This window comes from Oncorhynchus tshawytscha, linkage group LG05 (genome assembly GCF_018296145.1).
Source record: "Oncorhynchus tshawytscha isolate Ot180627B linkage group LG05, Otsh_v2.0, whole genome shotgun sequence".
Lineage (NCBI taxonomy): Eukaryota > Metazoa > Chordata > Actinopteri > Salmoniformes > Salmonidae > Oncorhynchus > Oncorhynchus tshawytscha.
In genome coordinates, this window is record NC_056433.1 from 52,903,969 (window position 1) to 52,930,624 (window position 26,656).

Sequence of the window (26,656 nt, forward strand, 5' to 3'; positions counted from 1 at the left end):
TCATCACCAGGCTGCTCTGGATTTCAGTGATATGAAACTAAGGGCAGATCATCTTAGTGAGGGTAGACGAGAACAGATTCTTTTACAGATCTGCATGGAATTATCCTGCCTGCTTGAGGGACTTTTACAGAATCATTCCTAAACATCATTACAATTGCTAATGATGCATTTGCAACTATTCAGTGCATTCCATCTCACAAGGATGTCTCTGTGTGTTTTGAAGTGAGTGTTTGTTGAATGGCGTATGAAGCCACTTCCCTATTTGGCAGCGCTCCATCGTGCAATCAGCGGTTGTTAAAGTTACAAAGCCAAACCAGAAATTGACCATCTGGCATTGTCATGCTCTCTGCCAGTACATAAACAATGTGCAGATCTGCTGTAAGGCATGGTCTGTGACAGGGAGACGACATGACAGTTTATGGAAGAGCTCAAAAACTCTCGGCATGACTACAGCTGTCCGGCTAATATAGGCAAAGAAAATATACTGAATAAAAATATAAACCCAACATGCTAAAATGTCAAACATTTTACTGATTTACAGTTCTTATAAGGAAATCAGTCAATTTACAGGAATTCATTAGGCCCTAATCTATGGATTGCACAGATACCTTTAAAAAAAAGTAGGGGTGTGGATCAGAAAACCAGTCCGTATCTGTTGTGACCACCATTTGCCTTATGCAGGTTGTTGATTGTGACCTGTGGAATGTGCGAAGTTGCTGGATATTGGCGGTAACTGGAACACGCTGTTGTACACTTCAATTCAGAGCATCCCAAACATGCTCAATGGGTGTCTGGTGATTATGCAGGCCATGGAAGAACTGTGACCGTGTACAGATCCTGAAACATGAGGCAATGGCGGCAGATGAATGGCACGAAAATGGGCCTCAGGATCTTATCCAGGTATCTCTGTGCATTTAAATTGCTATAGACAATGTAATTGTATGGTTGTGCATGGCTTATGCCTGCCATACCATAACCTCACCGCCACCATGGGGAACTCTGTTCACAATGTTGACATCAGCAAACCGCTCGCCCACACGACACCATACACGCTGTCTGCCATCTGCCCAGCACAGCACAGCTGAAACCAGGATTCATCCGTGAGAAGCACACTTCTCTAGCGTGCCAGTGGCCATCGAAGGTGAGTATTTGCCCACTGAAGTCGGTTATGACACCAAACTGCAGTCAGGTCAAGACCCTGTTTAATCAGCTCCTTGATATGCCACACATCTTGGCAAAGGGGAAATGCTCACTAACAAGGATGTAAACAAATTAGTGCACAGAATTATGAGAGAAATGAGCTTTTTTGTGCATATGCAACATTTCTGGGAGCTTTTAATCCAGCTCATGAAACATGGCACAAAACATTTTACATGTTGCGATAATATTTTTGTTCAGTGTAGTTAACTATCCGGGATCCTTGGGACGTCCCAACTCTGACATTATCTCATTGAAGTTGACGTTTAAAATGGATAGGGTTAGGTAAGGGTTTAGGGTAGCGATGTCCCACGGATCCCGGACAGCACTAACCTTTTCAGTTGTTTTGATAAATAGCACGACAAAAACCAAGCCACAGTGTATATTTCTGGTTATGGCCAATTTGATTGCTATTGTTAGGCAGTTGTCAGGCCTGTCTCTTGTTAGTTACGGTATCATCAATCACACTACACTGAGGTTGAGCATTTACTTACTGAACAATAGCTGTCAGTTCTGGACCCAAACACATAATATTACACTTTATCATCATATCTGAGTGTGTTTTCTCTGTATTCTGGAGGTTTATACACACCTGTTCTGAAAGGATACAACTTTCGGTACCAGCCCAAAAACACATTGCAAAGCAGGGGAAATTAAGACTTTAAAGCAGTCAGAACAGGTTCAATCTTAATCTATGGAAAGTGAGAAAAAAACTTGTATGTGAGGTAATTCCCCCCCACCCCCTCTCTCTCCTTCTGACTTTTTTGGGGAGTGGTATGGGGGACAGATGTGAGAGAGCACTGGCCAATGGTGAGCAAAGGGGGGATGGATTGGACTGCTCTCTGGGTGTCTCTTCTTTTAAAACTCCTGTGCTCTGTCTAACTCACAATCCTCATATGAGTATAGGGACAGAAGCAGGCTTCCAACCAGCATCATCCACACCTGAGAACACTCAAAGACTCTGTAGCCATCCCATTCTGAAAAGAAACACATTTTCCTCTTGACTTGACACTATAATACGGAGAGAAAGAAGTCATCCAAGTTTGTGATTGTGAGAGGGTCACCATGTGGGACTTTACAGAGATGACACTACTCCTGTCTTTCCTGGTGGCAGTGGCTGTGGCTCAAGGTACGTCAAGTTAATGTCCTCACAGTGGCATCTTTATTTAAATTAATGATTGACTGCTATAAATTAGCCTACATAAATCCGAGTTTTCAAATATATATACTTTTTTAAAGTGTGAACTGTGTTTTAAGATGTTAATCTATCCCACAAAAAGCAGAATATTTTCCACAAATTTTTCATAATATATGACCCTGTGTTTGTATCAATGCCTTTGTTTGAGATGCCATTTAACTGTCACTGTTGTAAGCAATATCATTACTCAAATGAGAGAACTCCATAAGAGCCAATTCAACCCTGCACCCTGAACAGCTTCATCATTCTGACACACTGTCAATGATCCACCGTCTCTAGTAGAGCACTCTTGGTTTCTACAGTAAATGAGGAAAATAGCGACAGGTCTCACGCTTCGATTTAAACGTTTGAAAATGTTGTTAGAATGGTGTTTATGGTAATTCAATACGTGCACAGATGTCTGTCCCCCTGAACTTTAGAAGGTGTGAAAATAGCCTGTCCCAGTGGATGTCAGTGTTGGACCAACAGTGGTCCTTTAAAAGCTTGGACATGCCAATGCTGATTTTCGACTGTAACACTGGTGTTACATTAGTGAATACGCCCTTATGTGAAACTAGGGACATTTTGTTTCCATAACTAGGGTTGACAGTGAGGACTTGTGAAGAGCAGAATCAACAACCTCTGCATCATCAAAACAGTAGCTTTGTGAGAAGGTGTTAAAGTTCACAGTAAATATGGTATTGGCATTGACTCTGGCCCTGTGTATAGATAACTTACATTCTCGTGTTCTTATTTTATTTCTCCTGTGTTTTTGTTCTACTTGTCTTTTTGATTAAAAAAATTATAGTAGTACTACTGCATTGTGAAAGCCAGCAAGAAAGGCATTTCACTGTATGTGACAATAAAAAAAATGTGAAACTTGAAACAGTGAGCTATTGTTATGTAAATGCAAGCTGAAAAGTACCAGTGGCCTGGCTTTGGCCCCAATTGAGAGCAGGTCCACAGGAGCCATGACCCAGTGAAACACGGGTGCTGGCCCGTGTAGATGGAAACAGAAGTCTGAGCCTTTTTGGGTAAAACACTGGAGTAAATCCTATATGGAAATGCCCCACAATAGGTTTTGCCGGCTGAGAGTACTCAGCACCTCTGAACAGAGCGACGGACGTAATTCTGCAAACTGATTTTACATGTAGAGTTGTGAAAATGTCAGCAGTCAGACATCCATCAGCGGGGTGGTCGACAAAAAAAACACAGCGTGCCCGAACGATCGGCGGAAGAACAGCAGATCAACATTCAGTGTGCTGTGTGTGGTCTTTTAGGTGTTAGTGGTTTGATCCTACTGTAGCACCATAGGGATGCTGTCTGTCCCTGCAGGGTTATCCCACCTCTGGAGGTGTTAATCATGTGGTGTTAAGTCATCAGAACGCTCATTTCATTAACACGCTGTCATGTTAATGAGAAGCAGATGGATGTTTGGGGCTTGCTCTGGTCTAGTGGCAACACGTGTTTCTCTGACATTGATTGTACAACGTCCTTGTGGCTGTAGACTAGTTACAGTATACAGTAAGGCCTAGATCCAATCCGGACCGAGGACAATTGACATTGAAAGGTCATTGCCGATTGAGCCTACATATGCATCGTTTACCGTGAATGCAGTCTCTGTCGATCGGATTGAAGCCAGCCTTGAAGCTGTTATAATGGATGGATAGCCCTGGGATTATTTTAGAATTCAGTGCGTGTACAGTCTTGTTTGTACAGAAAAAGTATCACACTAACTAGGTGTTTGATAGAATGGACAGTGACAAATTCACTCGCCAACACATTGTGGCAGATGTGGTATTTTGTCCCCATCTCACCTCAATACATTAATCAGTAGCTGCAGACTCTTCGCGGGACTCAATCTGCACTCTCCAAGAAAACTTTTACTTTTATTTCCCCTCCTGATGCCTCTATCTCACCTTCCCTCCATCATTCTCTTCATCGCGCTCAGCATTCAGAGATTTATGACCTGTTTCTCTATTCGGGGAGACAGCTGCTCTGCTTCTGGATGCTGGGCGCTACTGAGGTGCCGAGACGGAACACTGTGACTGACATTACTCAGTCAGTCAGGCTAAACCTAGTCCTAGGTCTTAGTGGAGTGTTTTATATAGCCAAATGCCAGAAGGCTGCCTGTTAATGAACTGTAATGTTCTGTGGCCGTGCCAGTCTCGAGATAGAGGTGGGCCAACTGGGACCATGAAGACGTCGTCTCAGAACTCCAAAATCAATGTTGTCCTGTGCTAATCGGCCTCATTCAGAGAGACTAGCTAATTCTCCAGATGCTTCCACAGACTGACTGGAGAGCAGTGGGCCAGCTAAATCAGTCACCAGGGAGTCTGGCCCATTGACTTTAATGAGAAAGGGAGGGAGAAGAAAGAGATCAAAGTAAGTCCCCTGTATTCCCATCAATCGTCACATCAAGGCCCTTTAAATGAAATGACTCCGGTTTCTCTCCTACCGTTTGATCATGCTGATGTCTGCGTTGAAGGAGCTATGTACACTAGCATTACTTTCTGAGACATAGGAATAGGTTAAGGCTCAAGAAGCAGTTATTTCTCAAGCTCCTGTATAGCCATTGTAGAAGCATAGACAAGCACTTGCAGACATACGGTATTACTGGGAAAATACCACTGAGGCCATTAGTTGTTTTTTTATAGCTTGAATTAGTACATTTAGTACGGTAGAATAAGTTGACGTGAAGAACACAAAGCCTCTGTTATCCTTTTTTAAAATCCCCCCAAATGTTGTGGTTGATTTGCATCATTAGTTAATGTCTGGGGGAAAACTGTGTTCAGGATAATGGACCACAGATGCTGCTGACCAATAATCAATCAGTAGCTCCCCAACCAGCCCTGCAGCCAAGAGGGAGGGAGGGAGGGAGGGAGGGAGGGAGGGAGGGAGGGAGGGAGGGAGGGAGGGAGGGGAGTGGAGTGGAGCGAGGGAGGGAGGGTGGGAGGGAGGGAGGGAGTGGAGGGAGTGGAGTGGAGTGGAGTGGAGTGATGGAGAGAGGGAGGGAGGGAGGGAGTAGAGTGGAGGGTAGTGAGGGGGAGGGAGGGAGGGAGGGAGGGAGGGAGGGAGGGAGGGAGGGAGGGAGGGAGGGAGGGAGGGAGGGAGGGAGGGAGGGGGAGGGAGGGAGGGAGGGAGGGGAGGGAGGAGGGAGGGGGGAGGGAGGGGGAGGGAGAGAGGGAGGGAGGGAGGGAGGGGGGAGGGAGGGAGGGAGGGAGGGAGGGGAGGGAGGGAGGGAGGGAGGGAGGGAGGGAGGGAGGGAGGGAGGGAGGGAGGGAGGGAGGGAGGGAGGGAGGGAGGGAGGGAGGAGGGAGGGAGGGAGGGAGGGAGGGAGTGGAGTGGAGGGAGTAGAGAGAGGGAGGGAGTGGAGTGAGAGAGGGAGTGAAAGAGAACAGACCGTCTGATTCTTCCACTACAGTACATCTCAGCCAGAGTATGGGCCAAAGAAACAAAACAGCTTCCACATGTTTGCAAGGCCATGGCATAAACACTCAGACACACACACATCAAAAACCCTTACTTTCTGTTCTGGGCAATCATTTATGTCCATTAATCCATACTGGACGGCAGAATTAACTTTTCAGCCCAATGGTTTGCCACAAACCTTTTTTCTACATTTTTTCTAAATAAAATGCTTCTGATTTTGGACAAATACCTCCTTATTACCTAAATCCAAATAAGGCCAGGCTCTGTAACAGATGTTTCCAGGGCTCTAACGCTTCACTGCACACGCCTGTTATTACACTTAACTGTGGGGCTGAGGCATGGCAAAGCTGCATCAACACTGTGTGGAGAGACGCTCAGCGTTCAGCCCAACGCTCATCCGCCACTCCATCCAAGCCATTTCATAACACAGAAAAGTGTTTTTACATTTTCTTCTTGTAAAGGCTCTGGAATATTTGAAACAACCTCCAGACCTGCTGAAAAGTCTGTGTCTCTGCCAACACACATCTGTCTAATCTGACTGAAGTCTTTCTCTGGGTATCAAACTTCACAAACATATACTTTTATTTTCTTGCAAGTTTTTATTAGCATGAGGCAATGGCCAAGTGTGCATACTGCTCTGTCGAGGAAAACACCAGGCCGAGCTGCTGAGAAGGCAACAGGAGAATGCCCTTTAGAAGACCCTGCAGTATTAATAGATGGTTTTGTCCTCGTGTACCCTTTATCTAAAGCACAGCACCACATCAAAAGCAGCTTTATGACATGAATGGGAGAATGCTGAACACACCTCAAATAGAAGTGCTACCAGAATAAGGAGCAGAGGCCAGTAGGTACAACAACGCCAGGCATACCAGACATTGGCACCAGAATGGCCAAGCCAAGGCAGTTCGGGTGCAGTGGGTTGCGAGCATTACAGAGACAATGCTGGGGCTGGAAAAGAAATTCCAACACCCAGTTGAGAGTCTCCCTCCATGGCTAATAGAACATTGCCTGGTATTCAGCTTTATTAAGTTAAGCTAGCCTGTGTGTCTATATTAAGGGGGAGAAAGAGGGTCTGTTAATAGGTACAGAAACATACTTGGCGCCGTTGTTAATGTATTGTTTCCATTACATGGGACTATACTTTGACCTTTTCCAGTATCTTGTTACTGGGTTGGTGTTTTACGAGGGTCATGGCGGGGTAGGAGAGAGGCCTCTATTAGGGAAGGTTAACCAGGAGTATAGACCTCAAACAGAGGAGAAAATCCAGTTCAGTTTAATTGTGTTTCCTCACACATAAGTGTGTTTTAACACATTTTAGATGAAGTAAAGCCACTCACGTATCATTATCATGAAACAGCGCAGATAAAATCCCTGGCTTTTTAAATTCACATATAAAGTGTTAACAAGGCACTCAAAGGAACGTTAACTAGTCAAAGTCAACCACTGGAGCCGAGGCCAGTGCACTTAGACACCTGCCATAGCTGAATACAGAACATAATGTGACACTTTGATCAAATATGAATTCCTATATAAAATGCCCTAATGCACCTCATAAAACTACTCTTGTAATCTTTTAACAGTTGAGGTTGCATTATGAAACATCTTGAAGTGGTAAGTGTAAGCAATGTGTCCCTGTTGGAGTAGCCACAGCCTGTAATAGTGCAGTTCTCTGTCCAGTAGATTGTTCCATCAAAACCCTGCCCCTTCCAACAAAATACCCAAACAATATATGTTTCTCATTTCCAAAAGCAGGAAGTAGAATAGGCACAACCCCACACAATTAACTAATGATGGCATTGGTACTTACATACACTCCCTGTAACAAACTGCTCTATCAAGCCACAGCAGTGACTGCAACCCACACATCTTTAAACTCGAATCAAATCAACGTTCATTTAATGCGGCAAGGTCACTTGGACGTGTGTCCAAACCCAACATGTATCCCTCATTAATGATAGAGTTGTTTTCCTCCACAGTTCATCTAGTAATGATTAGGAAAGCTACAGAGAGAGTAAGAGAAACTGTTAGAGGTAATTTGCTGCATAGGCATTCACATCTGCGCTGCAGAGGTTGTGTGGAGAGGCATTTGTTTCTATTTATCCAGTCATTCCATATCAAGGACGGAAAACTGATATCAAATATGAAAACCCCTGTTTATGATCGACAGTATCAAGCTAGATATGAAAAGCCCACCTTGCATTGACTGCAGCCCATTGCTTTCATGTTACAGATACACCTGCAGTATGTAGGCCTGTGAGCAAAGCAGGCAGCCTGGTTTAACCAGACTGCGAAGACTGACCTGGAACTTAGTGTACGTAATACAAATTAGAAGACAAGCCATTCCCTGGGGTGACCAGCATACTGTGACAAAATGCTCTAAAGTCATGAAATTGGAAGAGAATCGTGTTGGCGTAACAAAAAAATAGCCACAGTCAGCAGTAACAACCAGAGAGACTGACGCTGGCCCCTGCATTGGGTGACTTAGTGAATGTGTCCAAAAACTCTGCAGTGTCCCTCCTAAAGCGGTAAGCGCTCTCACAGACAGCCAGTCAGGCCGTGAGACAGTCCATGGTGTGAATGGCTTTCTCAGGCCGCAATGGCTTCAGGCACTTGGTTGGGAACCGAAAGAAAGGACTCCGCTGTTAGCCCTTTGATGCCTAATGCTGCCGCATATGTGGGGAGTGAATAGAAGTGTGTTTGTGTGTGTAATATCAAAGGGAATGACTGCTGTCTGTAAAATTCAACCAGCATAATGACAAGATCAGATGCAGATGTACAGATGACAAAAAGGGACAGATGGATCTGCTGTGGTCAACTGGACCCAGTTCATTGGCTCCTGGTTCTGCAGGTCCGTGCATTCGGAAAGTGTTATGTTACAACCTTATTCTAAAATTGATCAAATTATTTCCCCCCCCCCCATCAATCTACACACAATACCCCATAATAACAAAGCAAAAACAGGTTCAGAAATTTTAGCAAATTTCTTAAAAATAAAAATATCACATTTACATAAGTATTCAGACCCTTTACTCAGTACTTTGTTGAAGCACCTTTGGCAGCGATTTCAGCCTCGAGTCTTCTTGCGGTATGATGCTACAAGCATGGCACACCTGTATGTGGGGAGTTTCTCTTATTCTTCTCTGCAGATCCTCTCAAGCTCTGTCAGGTTGGATGGGGAGCATCGCTGCACAGCTATTTTCAGGTCTCTCCAGAGATGTTTGATCAGGTTCAAGTCTGGGCTCTGGCTGGGCCACTCTGAAGGACATTCAGAGACTTGTCCCGAAGCCACTCCTGCGTTGTCTTGGCTGTGTGTTTAGGGTCGTTGTCCTGTTGGAAGGTGAACCTTCGCCCCAGTTGGAGGTCCTGAGCGCTCTGGAGAAGGTTTTCATCAAGGATCTCTCTGTACTTCGTTCTGTTCATCTTTCCCACAATCTGAACTAGTCTCCCAATCCCTGCCGCTGAAAAACATCCCCACAGTATGATGCTGCCTCCACCATGCTTCACCGTAGAGATGGTGCCAGGTTTCCTCCAGATGTGACACTTGGCATTCAGGCCAAGGAGTTCAATCTTGGATTCATCAGACCAGATAATCTCGTTTCTCAAGTTCTGTGAGTCCTTTAGGTGCCTTTTGGCAAACTCCAAGCGGGCTGTCATGTGCCTTTTACTGAGGAGTGGCTTTTGCGTGGCCACTATAATATAAATGCCTTATTGGTGGAGCGCTGCAGAGATGGTTGTCCTTCTGGAAGGTTCTCCCATCTTCACAGAGGAACTCTGGAGCTTTGTCAGTGACCATTGAGTTCTTGTTTACCTGACATGCACTGTCCACTGTGGGAACTTATATAGACAGCGGTGTGCCTTTCCAAATCATGTCCAATCAATTGAATTTACCAGCTCAATTTTGAGTCTCATAGCAAAGGTCTGAACACTTATGTAAATAAGGTTTCTAAAAACCTGTTTTTGCTTTGTCATTATGGGGTATTTTGTGCAGATTGATGAGAAGAAAATATGTTGTATCAATTTTAGAATAATGCTGTAATGTAACAAAATTTGGAAAAAGTCAAGGGGTCTGAATGCATTGTATAATATACCATATATACGTATACCAGGGTATTTGGAAATAGCCACAGGATGGTTTTTCCAATACCGAAACTACAGTATTTCTTTAACATCTTTGATATGTTATACATTTGAATAATTGTATATACTTTAAGTAAATATCTGCAGTTAATTCATGCAATTTGTTAGGAGATAAAGAAGATCGCGTTCTTCATTTCACCTGTCACATAATTTTTCATTATGAAGTTTACTGGTTGTCCCCAGTCACATGGTGTTTGTTTAGAAGCACGACAAGAGACTGGATGGAGCCTTGTGAGTTACTCACTGTTGTGCAGCATGTTCCCGGTGATCTAGTTACAGTATAGAATTCACAGCTAAATGTTTGCCAGCTAGATATCTTATAAGTATTAAGTTAACAGTCTAAAATGTGCTAAATGCTCTGCAGTTGTGTATTTGGTGAGCTAATTTTGTAGCTAGTTAGCTAAGTAGTTAGCGTCTTCCAAAATCAAGCTTCGCTTGGCAACAGCAGAGAACCCCTCCTGGATCAAGAGCCTTGCTGGCTTATACTTGTTTTGTGCGTGGAGCAAACGGTGAGTAGCATTTTTTTGTTACTTGTATAACTTTATGAACTGGGATGTCTGTCCCGGAAATACTTTAAGTCAGAGACTGTACAAAATGTTCGTAATGCGCTCATCAGTATTTAGTTAGCATTCTCTATTGGATTATACATGTACTTGTTAGCATTGGTAATCTTCGAAATACAAAGGCTCAGGAGGGTTTGAAATGAGCGCCCCTTGTGTTCAGTGCTGGTATTACCGAATATCCCGTATGACAATCTGGATACCGCCCAAGCCTAACACACACACACACACACACACCTACATCACAACTGCTGCTACCAGACTCTTATTAGGATTTCTAAATACTGCACAATTTAAACACTTGCCCCCAGTCCCCATTTCCCTGTAACAAACGTGTAAATATTGGACTATATAATGTGCCTTCCTTTATTATACTTGTGCTAAAATCATTATTCTATTCTACTGAGACATTTACTTTATGTTCATATTCTTATATTTTATTATTTATTATTGTTGTTGCGTTGTCGAGAAGGAACCTGCAAGTAAGCATTATGTTGGATCGTGTATAACATGTGTATCTCGTACATACAACTAATAAAACTTCAAATTTGCTCAAACCCTAGATCCCAATCCGAGCACTCCGTTCCAACACCTCTGTTCTCTTGACCATCCCAACCCTACGTGAGGGCAGCTCCTACTGAGCCCAGTCAAAGCTCTTCTCTGTCCTGGCATCCCAGTAGTGGAACAAGCTTCCCCCTAAAGTGAGAACAGCGGAGTCCCTGCCAATCTTTCGAAAACCTCTGAAACTCTACCTCTTTGAAGAGCATCTTAAATAACTCTCACGGAAATGCAAATGTAAATCTGGATGGAGCTTTTCCAGACTGATTGCTGACATTACCCTAGCTTGCAGGGGTGGCAAAATAGAGTCCGGCTTGTCTTTGTTTTCTGGAAACCCAGACACCCCAGGGGCAGTGTACCCGAGATCGGGTAACCCACCCCAAGACTACCCTGTGGCCTTCAACCACGGCCCGCGGAGTGAGACGTAGACATTCCTCTCACATTCACAGACACTCAGATAACCTGATGAGAACACGCAGATCACCCACTATTCAGACATGTAGCTCCGCAAACTAGAAAACCGTCATGCTTCCGCCCCCATAAATCTGGTTCTCCCTGTTGTAAAACGTGGTGGATCCATTGAACAGAGCTCCTGAGATCACTGTTACAGTATGGTCGTGGTGCAGGTAAGGTTGGTGGTCATGATGTAATGGTGTATTCATGGTGTGGTTTTCCCCATCCAGGACCCATCTGGAACAGCTCTCTGTTTAAGAAGTGGAGCCAGACAGAAAGGAGCAGGAAGCTGGCCTACAACACACTGACCGAGCCACAGCAGACCACAGGTGAGTGAGCTCAATCCTAATGCCACCTGGTTTACCAATAGAACTCGGGAGGGAAGAACTCACACAACACTGTCTTCTGCGCCAGACAGAAGGGTTTACCCCCTTTGATGTACTGAAACTCCTAGACTTTACACACCCATGGTGAGAGCAGAACATTGACTGTTAATATGTACAGTTTTATAACATACTAGTAACATTAACATACAACCTATCAGCATTTGGGGTCAAGTTCAATTTTTAGCAAAGGCCAAGGGTGAGACACCATGAGGTTTTCCCCCAATTTATCAACTGAGTTTGAATTGATTTCCAGAAAGGAAATGACCTGCCTGTATTGTGTAATTAATGTTCAGTTCCAACTAGACATTCACATTCCATTATGCTTAGATTCAGTCTGGTGAAACAAGACAATGGTGTTAACTTGTCAGGATCATAGCAGAACAAAAAAATTGCATGGAAATAAGAGTCTCTTTTTATATTCACGAGTTCAGTTGAACTATTCATTACAAAGTAAGCACAGGAAATTAAAACTAAGTACCTAATGTCACCACAGGGATTAAAATGCACTGGATTTTGATAAATTTGCAAGTGTTTTTAATTTAACAAAGAGACTAGAGGTCACTAGGTCTGTGTTGAGATTGTCTACCTACAACAGCACAGAGAACACATCCTGATAATGTCCCTCAATAGATCACCTCACTTCGCTCCTGATCCCTCCCAAGGGTCTCGTGCCAATGAAGCAATCTATTATTCAGAGAAAGAAAGATCCATGGTATGTTGCTAATGGAATGTAGTGAGGTTGTTTCTTCACATCTTTGGAAATCCTCAGAGCTGAACATGTGGCAGACGAAAGCTAGACAGCGTGCCTCTATCCCTTCTGCCCTCCTCATCTGACTACCTGAGTTGAGGCCGCAGGGCTTGGAAAGAGTTTGGTCAACGCAGGATCCCCTGGGTGACTCAACTCAGCAGAAAATGGCAGTAGCAGACTCTTCTCTTAAACGTTGTGACCTCCCTCCTTGTTGTGACCCGTATCTCCCTGTCTTTGTCTCCCTCTACATGTATGGCAGGTGTGAATGAATGGACGTCCTGGTTCAACATCGACCATCCAGGGGGGAATGGAGACTACGAGCGGTTAGAGGCCATCCGGTTCTACTACAGGGAGAGGGTGTGTGTCCGGCCTGTGGCCATGGAGGCCCGCACCACGGACTGGGTAGCAGCAGCAGAGACTGGGGAGGTGACCCACTCCAGCCTAGAGAAGGGCTTCTGGTGCATCAACAAGGAGCAGCCCTACGGACGCATCTGCTCCAACTACCACGTCCGCTTCCAGTGCCCACCAGGTACCCACAGACCACAATACTCCCTTCACGTGGGTTACAAGGGCCACTTAACACAGTAGCAGATGCATGGCTTATGGACACTAATGATCTGTTCGTCTTTTCCCAAACTGTGAAAGAACTGTGCTTGTACATAGTTAAGTAACAGTTATTTTTGCAAACTTCAGGCCAGCTTACTTGAGTCCATTCTACCCATTCTATCTCAATGTGGAGAACTCACTCACCCTTGTCACTCTGTCTTGTTTCTGTGTGTCCAGTTCAGGCCTACTGGACAGACTGGGCCGCCTGGGGAACCTGCTCTGCTACAGCCTGTAATGACGTGGGCATCCAGGTGCGCAAGAGGAAGTGTATGAGCATCCAGCCCCTGCCCCTGCTGCTGGTGCCCCCATGCCAGGGCCACCACACAGAGAGGGCGGAGTGTGCCACCCCACCATGCGAAGGTACCCTCCCAACACAACATATACATAGACCTACAGCAGGGGTGTCAAACTCATTCCATGGAGGGCAGAGTGTCTGCTGATTTTTGGTTTCTCCTTTCAATGTGTCCAGTTAAGACCTAGACAACCAGGTGGGGAGAGTTCCTAACTACTGTAATCAGTGACCTTCAATCATGTACAAGGGAGGAATGAAAACCCGCAGACACTCGGCCCTTCGTGGAATGAGATTGACACGTGACAGTACAGTATACCGCGCCAGTCTAACATCAAGCCGATCATTATCATGGACCTTTTACCTAATTCATCCTCTGCCAAGAGACATTCAGTTGATCAGAGTCATCACTGACACGAAGACAATCAGTATCATTCAACTGTAGCCAACAGATCTGAGATGTGGCAGTAGGTACATTAGCCGTTCGGTTGTTTAATAAGTAAAGACTACGCCCACAGTAGAGTCTTTGGCAGCAGTATAGTTTCTCATACATAAAAGCCTTTTCTTTCTAGCTGTCACATTTCTCCTAACTTCTCCCGAACATGGGCTTCTTTCAATTATCTGTCACTGTCGTAAACACAACTTTTGATGTGTTTAAGGCTCCAAGGGCTTTGATCAGGAGGAGGCTGTCACGGTGCACTTTGCTCCCTAAGGGGAATCAGTAGCAGCACCGTCTCTGCTCTATCCCATAGAGAGGAGGAAACCACCTGACACTTTCATCAGTTGACCAGTAGCCTGGCGAAAGTCCTGTGATAATACTTTTACAATGCCTCTTTCCTTCCTCCTTTCTTTAAAGTTACAGTTCAGTTACAGTTTATCATCTGGATCATTAATGTTTACTTTCTGCTATTTGACCAGCCAAGTGGACTCCTTGGAGTCCATGGGGAGCATGCTCGGCGACCTGTGGCAAGGGTCGCAGGATCAGGAGGAGGACCTGTGTGAGAACCTCTGTGACAGTGCAGTGTGTGGGACGAGCGGCGGAAATCCAGAAATGTGGGAAAAATCCATGCCCCCCACGTAAGTTGTAAATCTAAAGAGACAGAGAATATGTCTGTGAAACCAAAATAACAATTCTAATCTAACGTGTAAAAGTATACTGAATGTATTGTGTGTGGGTGTTTATGTGTATGTCTGTGTATCTGCAGCCAATTGTAATCGCGAGTGTCCCAAAGGTCGGCCCAGCGAGGACTGCAGTCGCTGTGTGTGTGAGGGGCACGTGCTCCAGGGAGAGGTCCTCAGTATGTCCGGTGTCCCTGTAGCAGGGGCCAGGATAGCGCTGGCCAGCCAGCCCAAGATCATCCACGCCCGCACTGACTCCAAGGGCCTCTTCAGACTCCCAGGGGTCTGCTCCAGCTCCCCCACCCAGCTCTACATTCACAAGGAGAAGTTTGCCCCCGTTACCACCTCCACCTCCAGCAACAGCACTGGGTCATCCTGGGTACGGGTGATCCTAAAGTCTGCAGGCGAGTCACGCTTAATAACATTAACAAACAAAAGCCCAATGATAAAGTATGTTCTCTATGTACTTACTACTGGGTTGAGCCAGTCAGTCTGTCTGTATAACCATCCAACCACTAGAGTCAAACTAGGGGAAGGATGTATAAATCAACAATCTGGACCACTGGAGAACAGTCTGAAGTAGTTCAGACCATTACAACCAAATACACTATATATACAGGAGTATATGGACAACCCTTCAAATGAGTGGATTTGGCTATTTCAGCCACACCCATTGCTGACAGGTGTATAAAATTGAATACACAGCCATGCAATCTTCATAGACAAACATTGGCAGTAGAATGGCTTTACTGAAGAGCTCAGTGACTTTCAATTTAGCACCGTCATAGGTTGCCACCTTTCCAACAAGTCAGTTTGTCAAATTTCTGCCCTGCTAGACCTGACCAGGTCAACTGTAAGTACTGTTACTGTGAAGTGGAAACGTCTAGCAGCAACAACGGCTCAGTCGCCAACTTTGTGACAACAGTTTGAGGAAGCCCCTTCATGACAATGCCCCCACGCACAAAGTGAGGTCCATACAGAAATAGTTTGTAGAAATTGGTGTGGAAGAACTTGACTGGCCTGTACAGAGCTCTGACCTCAACCCCATCGAACACCTTTGGGATGAATTGGAACGCCGACTGCGAGCCAGGCCTCATCGCCCAACATCAGTGCCCGACCTCACTAATGCTCTTGTGGCTGAATGGAAGCAAGTTCCTGCAGCAATGTTCCAACATCTAGTGGAAAGCCTTCCCAGAAGAGAGGAGGCTGTTGTAGAAGCAAAAGGGGGACCAACTCCATATGAATGACCATGATTTGGGAAGGAGATGTTCGACCAGCAGGTGTCATGTAGTGTATATACAGTGAGGCCTGGAATTATTGGATCAATTGATTAAATATCAGCAAAAAATACTGTAAAATAAACATTGCAAATGTATGCCAAACAAAAAACAATGATTGCAAAGTTAAACAAACCATAGAACTCTATGCAAAAAGACCACTTCTAACAATTTCCATTTAACATTTTTACAAAAGATATTTACTTGAAAAACTGTGCAGATGCAAAGTTTGATAACAGAATGACTGTACCAACAGCAAAAACCATCATTCTGTTACCAAACTCTGCAGTGTTGTTCAAGTAAACTATTAAAGGTAGTCCTTGTGCATAGAGTTGTATGGTTTGTTTAACTTTGCAATCATTGTTTTTTTATTTGACAAACATTTTAAAGTGAAAAATCTGAGTCTCAGCATAACTGTGGAATTGCCTTGAGCTATATTGCATGCTCATTTAATTTTTTAGAAATTAATTTATTTTATTTTAATACAATTGCTAAGAGAAAGATTTTGTTTAACAGGTAATTAAAAAATATCTCAAAATGATAGGGGTCAAAATGATTGGCTCCCCTGTTTTCAATACTCCAGCACCATTCCCTTGCGAGGATAACGACACTGAGACTTTTCCCCCAAAAATGTATGAGTTGGAGAACACATTGGGAGGGATCTCAGACTATTCCTCCATACAGAATCCTTCCAGATCCTTGATATCCTTCGTCTGCCCTCTTCAATTCAAACCACAGGTCCGGAAACTGAGATGGCCATTGCAAAATGGTTATTTTGAGGGTCAATTAACAATTTCTCTGTGGAATTTGAGGTTTTTGGGGTTATTGCCTTGTTGGAAGATTAACTTGGGGCCAAGTTTCAGCCTCCCCTTGTTTAGGTCAACGGGCATTATGAACTTTACCAAGTACCAGGACATTTGAGCCAAAAACCTGGTTGCCTCTGCCAGGAGGCTGAAAATTGTCCACAAGTGAATCTTTTAGCAAGACGATACCAAAAGTACACATCAAAAGCCACAAAGATATTGATATTTGACCACAAAATCAACATTTTGCAATGGCCATCTCATTCTCCAGACTTGAGCCCCATTGAAAACCTGCGGTATCAAATTGTATTAGTCACATACACCGAATACAACATTTCACCTTACAGTGAAATGCTTACTTACGAGCCCCTAACCGACAGTGCAGTTAAAAAAACAAACATATAAGAGATAAAAGTAACAAGTAATTCAAGTGCAGCAGTAAAAAATAACAATCTATACAGGGGGCTCATAAGAGTCAATGTGCGGGGGCACCGGTTATTTGAGGTAGTATGTACATGTAGGTAGAGTTTAATTAAAGTGACTATGCATAGATGACAACAGAGTGGCAGTGATGTGGGGGGCAATGTGAATAGTCTCGGTAGCCATTTGACTAGATATTCAGGAGTCTTATGGCTTGGGGGTAGAAGCTGTTTAGAAGCCTCTTGGACCTAGACTTGGCGCTCTGGTACCGCTTGCCGTGTGGTAGCAGAGAGAACCGTGTATGACTAGGGTGGCTGGAGTTTTTGACAATTTGTAGGGCCTTCCTCTGACACCGCCTGGTATAGAGGTCCTGAATGGCAGGAAGCTTGTCCCCAGTGATGTACTGGGCCGTTCGCACTACCCTCTCTAGTGTCTTGCGGTTGGAGGCCGAGCAGTTGCCATACCAGGCAGTGATGCAACCAATGGTGTTGAACGCTGAGCTGTAGTTAATGAATAGCATTCTCTCGATGGTGCAGTTGTTGAAACTTTTAAGGATCTAAGAACCCATACAAAATCTTTTCAGTCTCCTGAGGGGGAATAGGTTCTGTCGTTCCTGCTTCAAGAAGGTCATGGTGTTCTTGGATCATGTAAGTTTGTTGGTGATGTGGACACCAAGGAACTTGAAGCTCTTAATCTGCTCCACTGCAGCCCCGTCGATGAGAATGTGGGCGTGCTCGGTCCTCTTTTTCCTGTAGTCCACAATCATTTCCTTTGTCTTGATCACGTTGAGGAACAGGTTGTTATCCTGGTACCACATGGCCACGTCTCTGACCTCTTCCCTATAGGTGGTCTCGTTGTTGTCGGTGATCAAGCCTACCACCGTTGTGTCATCTGCTAATTTAATGATGGTGTTGGACTCGTGCCTGGCCGTGCAGTCATGAATGAACAGGGAGTACAGGAGGGGGCTGAGCATGCACCCCTGTGTTGAGGATCAGCGTGGCGGATGTGTTGTTACCTACACTTACCACCTGGGGGCGGCCCGTCAGGAAGTCCAGGATCTAGTTGCAGAGGGAGGTGTTTAGCCCCAGTGTAGCTTATTGATGAGCTTTGAGGGCACTATGGTGTTGAACGCTGAGCTGTAGTCAATGAATAGCATTCTCACATAGGTGTTCCTTTTGTCCAGGTGGGAAAGGGCAGTGTGGAGTGCAATAGAGACTGCATCATCTTATGGGTCTGTTGGGGTGGTATGCAAATTGGAGTGGGTCTAGGGTTTCTGGGAATTGAAGATGGCTGTCCATAAGTGCAGATGAAGGATATCAAGGATCTGGAAGGAATCTGTATGAAGGAATGGTCTAAGATCCCTCTCAATATGTTCTCCAATCTCATTAAACATTGTGATAACTGCTGACGTAAAAAGGGCTTTATAAAATACATTTGATTGAAAAGGCTGGGTTTTGTTATTCTCGCAATGGGAGAGTGCTGCACTATTGAAAATGAAGATTAAGGATTTTTTTTGTATTACTTGTTAAACAAAATATTTGTAAAAATCTATGTTTTTGAGCATACAATATAGTTCAGTTTTTGTATTTATTTTATAAAGTATTTTTTGCTCATCTTTATCAAGGGATCCAATCATTCCGGACCTCGCTGTATGTGGAAACTAAACACAGGTGCAGTTACAGGGGCAGTATTTTAACCATAATCACACCAATCATTTTTCATAAGTACGGAGACCAACAAGAGTTTAAACTGTAGGCCTGATGAAGTTTTATGGAATCATGATGCCTCGGTGGTACCATTCACAACCGTTTCGGAGCCAGGTTTTTAAGGATTTGTTTCCTACTGCTTTGCAGAGAAGCCATATGTTGTAAAGCACCCGGAGGACAAAGTACGCTACGAGGGACAGCGTGTGATGTTGTGCTGCAAGGCAACAGGGTCGCCCATGCCTGACAAATACTACTGGTAAGATAATGCATTTACTTTTAAATTCTGGAAAAATCCTCCAAGTTTTATTTTAATCATGGCTAGATGCCATTATTTGAAATGTTAAAATAGCTTATTAGAATGTTCTGTTTAACTTTTTAATGGCATGTTCTTCTTTCCAGGTACCACAATGGGACCCTACTAGATAGGAATGTGTTTAAATACGAAGAGGATCTGCTGTTGAGAGGCCTGAAGCCAGAGCAGACTGGACATTACTACTGTAAAGCCAGCAGCCAAACAGGCAGCAGCAAGTCTTCACAGGCATTCCTCACTGTTATCGGTATGTATAGACCTTATCCATCAAATCCTATACTAACTGTACCTATACTGTACTTGTAGAAATGAACAGTAAGGGAAGGATGCTGGATGAAGTAAACTGAATGAGAAAGGGAAAAAAAAAACTTCAACAAAGTTGACTGTATCTGTTACAACTTTTTTTTTTAAATACACCCAAGGAAAATAAGATCATTAAATATCAAGGGCCACAGAATCTGGCAGCACGTGGAGCAGTAAGGTTTTATTATGTTTACATTGGTCGAAAGCAGCCTTGTCTATACAAATCTTCTTTACCGAGAAATCCTGGACACAGTAAAAACCCAAATCCCAGTTCTCCAGAGTTCCCCGTATTGAAGTGAAATCCAAGATTGACAATAAATCCTGTTCCTTTTTTTTTTTGCCAAGTCAGAGAAGAATGCGTTTCCACATCCTTGCGGGATAGATACACATTGTGCATATTCCCCAGTTGCTTGTTAGCCACGATATAGATTGACAAATGGGGTTTGCGGAGGAGTGTGCTAAAGCAATCAGCCCCGGGCTACAGCCTGAGAGATTTGCCCCTGTGACTAGACCAACAACACCTGGAGCATCAAGGCTCTTAGTGGTGAATGATGAACCTGCTTCACACTACCAGCCCAGTGTGGTTCCCTTCACTAGGGAACATTAGGCTACACTCCAGTTAATTAATAAAATATTCAATTCAATTCATTCATATTAAAAAGACAGGACTACAGATGTAGGGTCTTTCCTGAAATGCAGGAAATGTCAAACGTGTAGTGTATTTGAGGTTTAAGAAACCTTCTTAAGTTTGTAATTTCCACTTTGAAATGTCAGACTTGATTTTCCATTACTAAAAAATGTATTAACCCCTACAAAAAATGTCCATTAATTATAATCCACATAATTCAAATATCTTATTGCTGCAGGATTATTTTCCTGCTGTAGCAAACTGTCTTAATTTAAGATCTTACATCTGTACCATTTTCCTATCGTTTCTTTTAGTTGTTGTAATTTTAATTAGTTTTTGAAAGAACGCAAAGGGACCAGGGACGGAAATTACACATTGGGCTAATCAGACTGTTCCATCTGTCTGCAATAATCTTCTTATTTGGAGGATGGGGAGTTTAACAGGAACACTGGAGCGTATACTCAGCCATGATGTTATACACATGAATCATTTTGCCAACATTTGGGTAAACAAAAATCTTTTCTTTCCAATTTCCATCTGGATGGTTGGTGAACAATTGTTCTCCCGAAGTTCACATCTAATTACCCCATTATGAATGATTTGTTGTGCAACTTGGCTAATCGTGGTTGTCGCTCAGCATGTGGACAGAGAGAGAACGTGTGTTTAAGTGAACACTTTACATTGCGTATCCTTTACCATGTAGTTACCTTCATTGTACCTTGATAACCACAATGCAACTAACCAGCATTGCATAACCACCAGATACCTATAAGAACAACACTACTCTTTTTTTCCCCACTGAGAATAAAGGAAACCTCTAAATGTTGTTCATATTACCATAGTTACAGGTATTGTTATTGCATACTAATTACACTAATGCTCCCTATGAAAATTAAATTCTAGGTAATTACATGTTAATGTGAAGTATGACAGAGTGGGCCATTTGCATCTGTTTTTTGTATGAAATAAGTGAATGAGTAAATGTACTCCTGTATGCGCATATGCTTGTATGTTTACAGCCATAAAACACAAGTGTATTCTCATTGCTAACTCTATGTGTTGTGTATTCCACAGCTAAAGGCACACCGGCATGCAACCCCACTCCTGAGAACCACCTCATCAGACTGCCCATGGACTGTGTTCAGCCTGGGACGGACTCTATGTTATACAACGCCGGCCGCTGCCCCCACAACAAGTGTGCAGGCTCCCTGGACTTTGACCTGCGCTGCAGGGATGGAGGTGGCTACTGCTGTGGGGTCCAGAAGATGGAGAGCCGGGTAATAGACTGTGGGAGCTACAGCCTGCCCATCAAAGCGGTAACTGAGTGTGGCTGCCAGAAGTGTGTAGTGCCCAAGGTGCTGGTACGTGGCAGGGTGGTCACAGCAGACAACGATGAACCACTGCGTTTTGGGCACATGTACATTGGCAAGGAGAGAGTAGGCACCACAGGGTACAAAGGAGGCTTCACACTCAATATAACCCCAGACACAGAGAGGCTAGTAGTCAACTTTGTGGATCCCACGCAGAAGTTCATTGACACTCCTAAGGTGTTTATCTTCGACAGGAGAGGGGGGTCTGTTTACCATGACGTGAAGGTGATGAGAAAGCAGGAACCTATTGATATCAATGCTGGAGAGACAAATACCATTGACTTAGGAGAAATTAAAGGGGAGGACCCTATTGGACAGATCATCATACCTCCAAATTCTTTCCACAGGAATAATGGGGAGGTGTACAAAGGTACAGTGAAAGCCAGTGTCACCTTCATTGACCCCAGGAACATCACCACAGCCGCTGCCGCTCCTGGTGAGCTCAACTTTGTGGACGATGAGGGTGACATGCTTCCACTGAGGACATATGGGATGTTTTCTGTTGACTTCAGAGATGAGGCGAACCAGGAAGTCCTGGGGGCTGGAGCGGTCCAAGTACTCCTAGACACGCAGCACGTCAAAATGCAAGCTCACATTCCCAAAATGAAACTGTGGTCCCTCAACCCAGACACAGGTATCTGGGAGGAGGAGAGTGACTTTCACTACACTCAGACCACATCTGGTGGTAATGGGAGGAGCAAGCGAGAGGAGCGCACTTTCCTCATAGGTAACATGGAAATCAGGGAGCGTCGACTTTTCAACCTGGACGTGCCTGAGAACCGCCGCTGCTACGTCAAAGTGCGGGCGTACATGAATGACAAGTTCCTGAACACTGAGCAGCTGGAAGGTGTGGTCATCAACCTGATAAACCTGGAGCCCAAGCCTGGCTTCTCCTCTAACCCCAGAGCATGGGGTCGCTTTGACAGTGTGATAACCGGACCCAATGGAGCCTGCCTGCCAGCCTTCTGTGATGCCCAGGTGCCTGATGCTTACACAGCTTATGTCACAGGAGTTATGGGTGGTGAAGAGCTGGAGGCAGCTCCCTCAACCCCAAAGATGAACCCAAACATCATTGGAGTGTCTCAGCCATACTTAGACAAGATAGACTACCAGCGATCAGACCACGATGATCCAGCTCTCAAGAAAACAGCCTTCAGAATCAACTTGGCAAAACCCAACCCCAACAATGTGGAAGAGACCAATGGACCAATATACCCCTATCAGAGTTTAATAGACTGTGAAAATGCTGGAGTCGATGCCAACCACTTCCGATTCTTCAGAGTGGAAAAGGACAAATACGAATACAATGTTGTGCCCTTCCAAGAGAACGACTTAACATCGTGGACGGGTGACTACCACTCCTGGTGGCCCAACCCTCAGGAGTTCAGGGCTTGCTACATCAAGGTCAAGATCCAGGGGCAAAAGGAGGTCATGATAAGGTCACAGAACCATGGAGGCACTCACCCTGAGACCGCAGGTCAGCTGTACGGTATAAGAGACATCCGCAGCACCCGTGACATGCATGTGGCCAACACCTCCGCAGCTTGCCTCGAGTTCAAGTGCAGTGGCATGCTCTTCGACCAAGCCGCAGTCGACAGGTCCCTCATATCAGTCCTCCCACAAGGAAACTGTCGGAGAGTGGGCGTCAACAGCCTGCTAAAGGAGTACCTGACCAAGCACCCCCCTACCTCACCGAACAACGAGTCCCATGCCTTCAACATGCTGGGCCCAGTCGACCCCTTGGGGCACAACTATGGCATTTACACAGTCACAGACCAGAACCCTAGGGTGGCAAAAGAGATCGCCATCGGACGCTGCTTTGACGGTACCTCTGACGGGTTCTCCAGGGAGATGAAGTCAGACACTGGAGTTGCTCTGACCTTCAGCTGCCCAGAAAGGACTGTGACCAGGGAGAGTCTCTTCCAACGCCTCCAGACGAACCCCAGCCAGACTCTTTCTCAGATGGCCCGGGACATGCGGGAGGCGCAGGGGCTGCAGGTCCGGGGAAGGTCCTCCCGGGTGGTGACCTACCCCTCTGGTTCCAGCAGCCGCAGATCCAGCTCCTCTACCAGGAGAAGATCCACGATGCGTGCACAGGACAGGCAGTAGATCTGCCGTTAAGTGAGTTACAAGTTTTCGTTGAGCCACAGAATGAAAATTGTTAGTGCGTGTAAAGTTTTCCTAACACCTTTCAATCTACTCTTAGGTCTTTGGGTTGGAAATAAAGAAGATGGCGTCCTCACAACCAAATAATGAAATGTCAAGTTGGGTCAGCTTGGTGATGTTGGATGTGAACTTTCTCTGAACAGCACGGTACTCTATTGAAACAGTAACCATTCCGGCAAAACCACACGGAGGAGAGAAATTAAGACATGCATTTTCTCTGAAACTTACTTGAAGGGTTTGGCAATAAATATCCATATTAATTTTATTATTTGAGAAGAACTACATTTCTTTAGCTTTCATCAGTCCAGCAAAGGACATTAATTTAATTGGCGTTAATAGGCTTTTATGAAGGAAACGACAAAATCAATTTCTGAGAAATCAAGTTTATATTTGGATTTGTAGCGTTCCACATTAACCATTGTGGCCGTCTTTTCTGATGTCTATGATCGCATGAGTTATAACCAACTGTAAAAGCCAGTCTAAATGCTAAACACTTCCTAATTGGCCAAAGCTTTCCATTGTACTCACGAGTCCCTCAAAATCAGAGGAACATCAGGTCCTAGTGATCCAGTCTGTTTGTAACAGACAGTGGGCCCCTTTTCTAGAAACCGGGAAGTATTCTCTGCCAAGAAGAGGCCTATTTAAGATGCATTGAGGTGCAAGGAATTATTGTTCTCTGATCCTAGGACGCTCTTTTTAATACTCTTGTTTCTAGGTTAAAAAAAAAAAAATGTTTAGCATGTCACATTGCCAACTGCGATCCAGACAAACTTTACTGTAACTTAACTACAACATGCATCAGGACCCTAGCCAAGACAAGCATCCCTTAACGGATCTCACCAGTAGACTAAACAGAGCCTGCGGTATGGGACCTGGGAGAAGAGATTGTGAGGAATGACACAATTACCTTCAGCCCTCACTTCCCAAAAAGTCCCCAAGTACTCATCCAACACACCTCTGTCTGTTCTTCAACATCCCTTGTACGTTACTGTCAGGAATGTAAAAAACAAAACAAATAAACAACAGACATGAAAACCCTATTTATACATAGCAGAGAATTAGCTAGACTAATTCTGAGACTGTATTGTTGTTTGGTGTGGGGGGATGTCTGTCTTTGTCTCATGAAGTGCAATAGCTATATTAAATTTTGACTTGAGAGCCCTTGCATATCATCATGTGACAAGCCAATATACTGTACTTGGTACTGCTGGTAAATAGGGTAAATCCTTCAGTATACAGTGCATTCGGAAACTTTTCAGATCTCTTGACTTTTTCCATATTTTGTTACGTTACAGCCTTATTGTAAAATTGATTAAATTACATTTTTTCCTCATCAATCTACACACAATGCCCAATTATGACAAAGCAAAAACTGTTTTTTAGAAATCGCCATAGATTTGCAAATGTATTAAAAATAAAAAACATACCTTATTTACCCTTAGCATTGAGACTCGAAATTGAGCTCAGGTGCATCCTGTTTCCATTGATCATCCTTCAGATGTTTCTACAACTTGATTGGAGTCCACCTGTGGTAAATTGTATTGATTGGACATGATTTGGAAAGGCACACACCTGTCTATTTAAAATCCCACAGTTGACAGTGCACGTCAGAGCAAAAACCAAACCATGAGGTTGAAGGAATTGTCCGTAGAGCACTGAGACAGGACTGTGTCGAGGCACAGATCTGGGGAAGGGCACCAAAAATGTTATGCAGCATTGAAGGTCCCCAAGAACATGGCCTCCATCAATTTTAAATGGTTCCTCTGTGAAGATGGGAGAACCTTCCAGAAGGACAACCATCTCTGCAGCACTCCACCAATCAGGCTTTTATGGTAGGGTGGCCAGATGGAAGCCACTCCTCAGTAAAAGGCACATGACAGCCCGCTTGGAGTTTGCCAAAAAGCACCTAAAGGACTCTCAGACCATGAGAAACAAGATTCTCTGGTCTGATGAAACCAAGATTGAACACTTTTGCCTGAATGCCAAGCATCACATCTGTAGGAAACCTGGCACCATCCCTACAGTGAAGCATGGGGATGTTTTTCAGCGGCAGGGACTTGGAGACTAGTCATGATGGAGGGAAAGATTAACTGAGCAAAGTACAAAGAGATCCTTGATGAAAACCTTCTCCAGTGCGCTCAGAACCTTCCAACAGGACAACGACCCTAAGCACACATCCTAGACAACACAGGAGTGGCTTTGGGACAAGTCTCTGAATGTCCTTGAGTGGCCCAGCCAGAGCCTGGACTTGAACCCGATCGAACATCTCTGGAAAGAACTGAAAATAGCTATGTAGCTACGCTCCCCATCCAACCTGACAGAGCTTGAGAGGATCTGCAGAGAAGAATGGGAGAAACTCCCCAAGCTTGTCGTGTCATACCTATGACTCAAGTCTGTTGAAGCACCTTAGGCAGGGATTACAAAGTACTGAGTGAAGGGTCTGAATACTTGTGTAAATATGATATCCGTTTTTTTTTTTGTAATACATTTACCAACATTTCTAAAAAAAAAAAAAAAAAAGGTTTTGCTTTGTCATTATGGAGTACTGTGTGTAGATTGATGAGGGGAAACAAACAATTTAATCAATTTTAGAATAAAGTTTTAATGTAACAAAATGTGGAAAAAGTCAAGGGTTCTGAATACTTTTCGAATGCACTGTACTTAAGCAATAAGGCCTGAGGTGGTGTGGTATATGGTCAATATACCAGGGACAGGGCTGTTCTTATGCACGACGCGACGCAGAGTGCCTGAATACAGCCCTTAGCCGTGGTATATTGGCAATATACCACAAACCCCTGAGGTCCCTTATTGCTATTATAAACTGGTTACCAAGGTACTGTAATTAGAGCATTAAAAATACAAACCTGTGGTATACAGTCTGATATACCATGGCTTTCAGCCAATCAGCAATCAGGGCTCGAACCCCCCCAGTTTATAATAAAGATATTTATAAGGGAGCTTGTAGAGGATTCCTTTGCATTACAGTGAATAACCATAATTCAAATGTTAGG

The 26,656-nt window shown here is 44.3% G+C and overlaps 1 protein-coding gene across 1 annotated transcript; it reads left to right on the forward strand.

Moving 5' to 3' along the window:
• The first annotated feature begins 2,080 nt into the window (after window positions 1–2,080).
• On the forward strand, window positions 2,081–24,803 carry cilp2 (cartilage intermediate layer protein 2). The gene is made up of 10 exons (XM_024421323.2): window positions 2,081–2,326; window positions 11,745–11,843; window positions 12,908–13,177; window positions 13,432–13,614; window positions 14,462–14,620; window positions 14,749–15,066; window positions 19,016–19,124; window positions 19,268–19,425; window positions 21,184–23,600; window positions 23,686–24,803. Exons 1-9 carry the CDS (start codon window positions 2,263–2,265, stop codon window positions 23,586–23,588), a joined length of 3,765 nt encoding a protein of 1,254 aa, XP_024277091.1. The 5' UTR covers window positions 2,081–2,262; the 3' UTR covers window positions 23,589–23,600; window positions 23,686–24,803.
• Window positions 24,804–26,656: the final 1,853 nt, after the last annotated feature.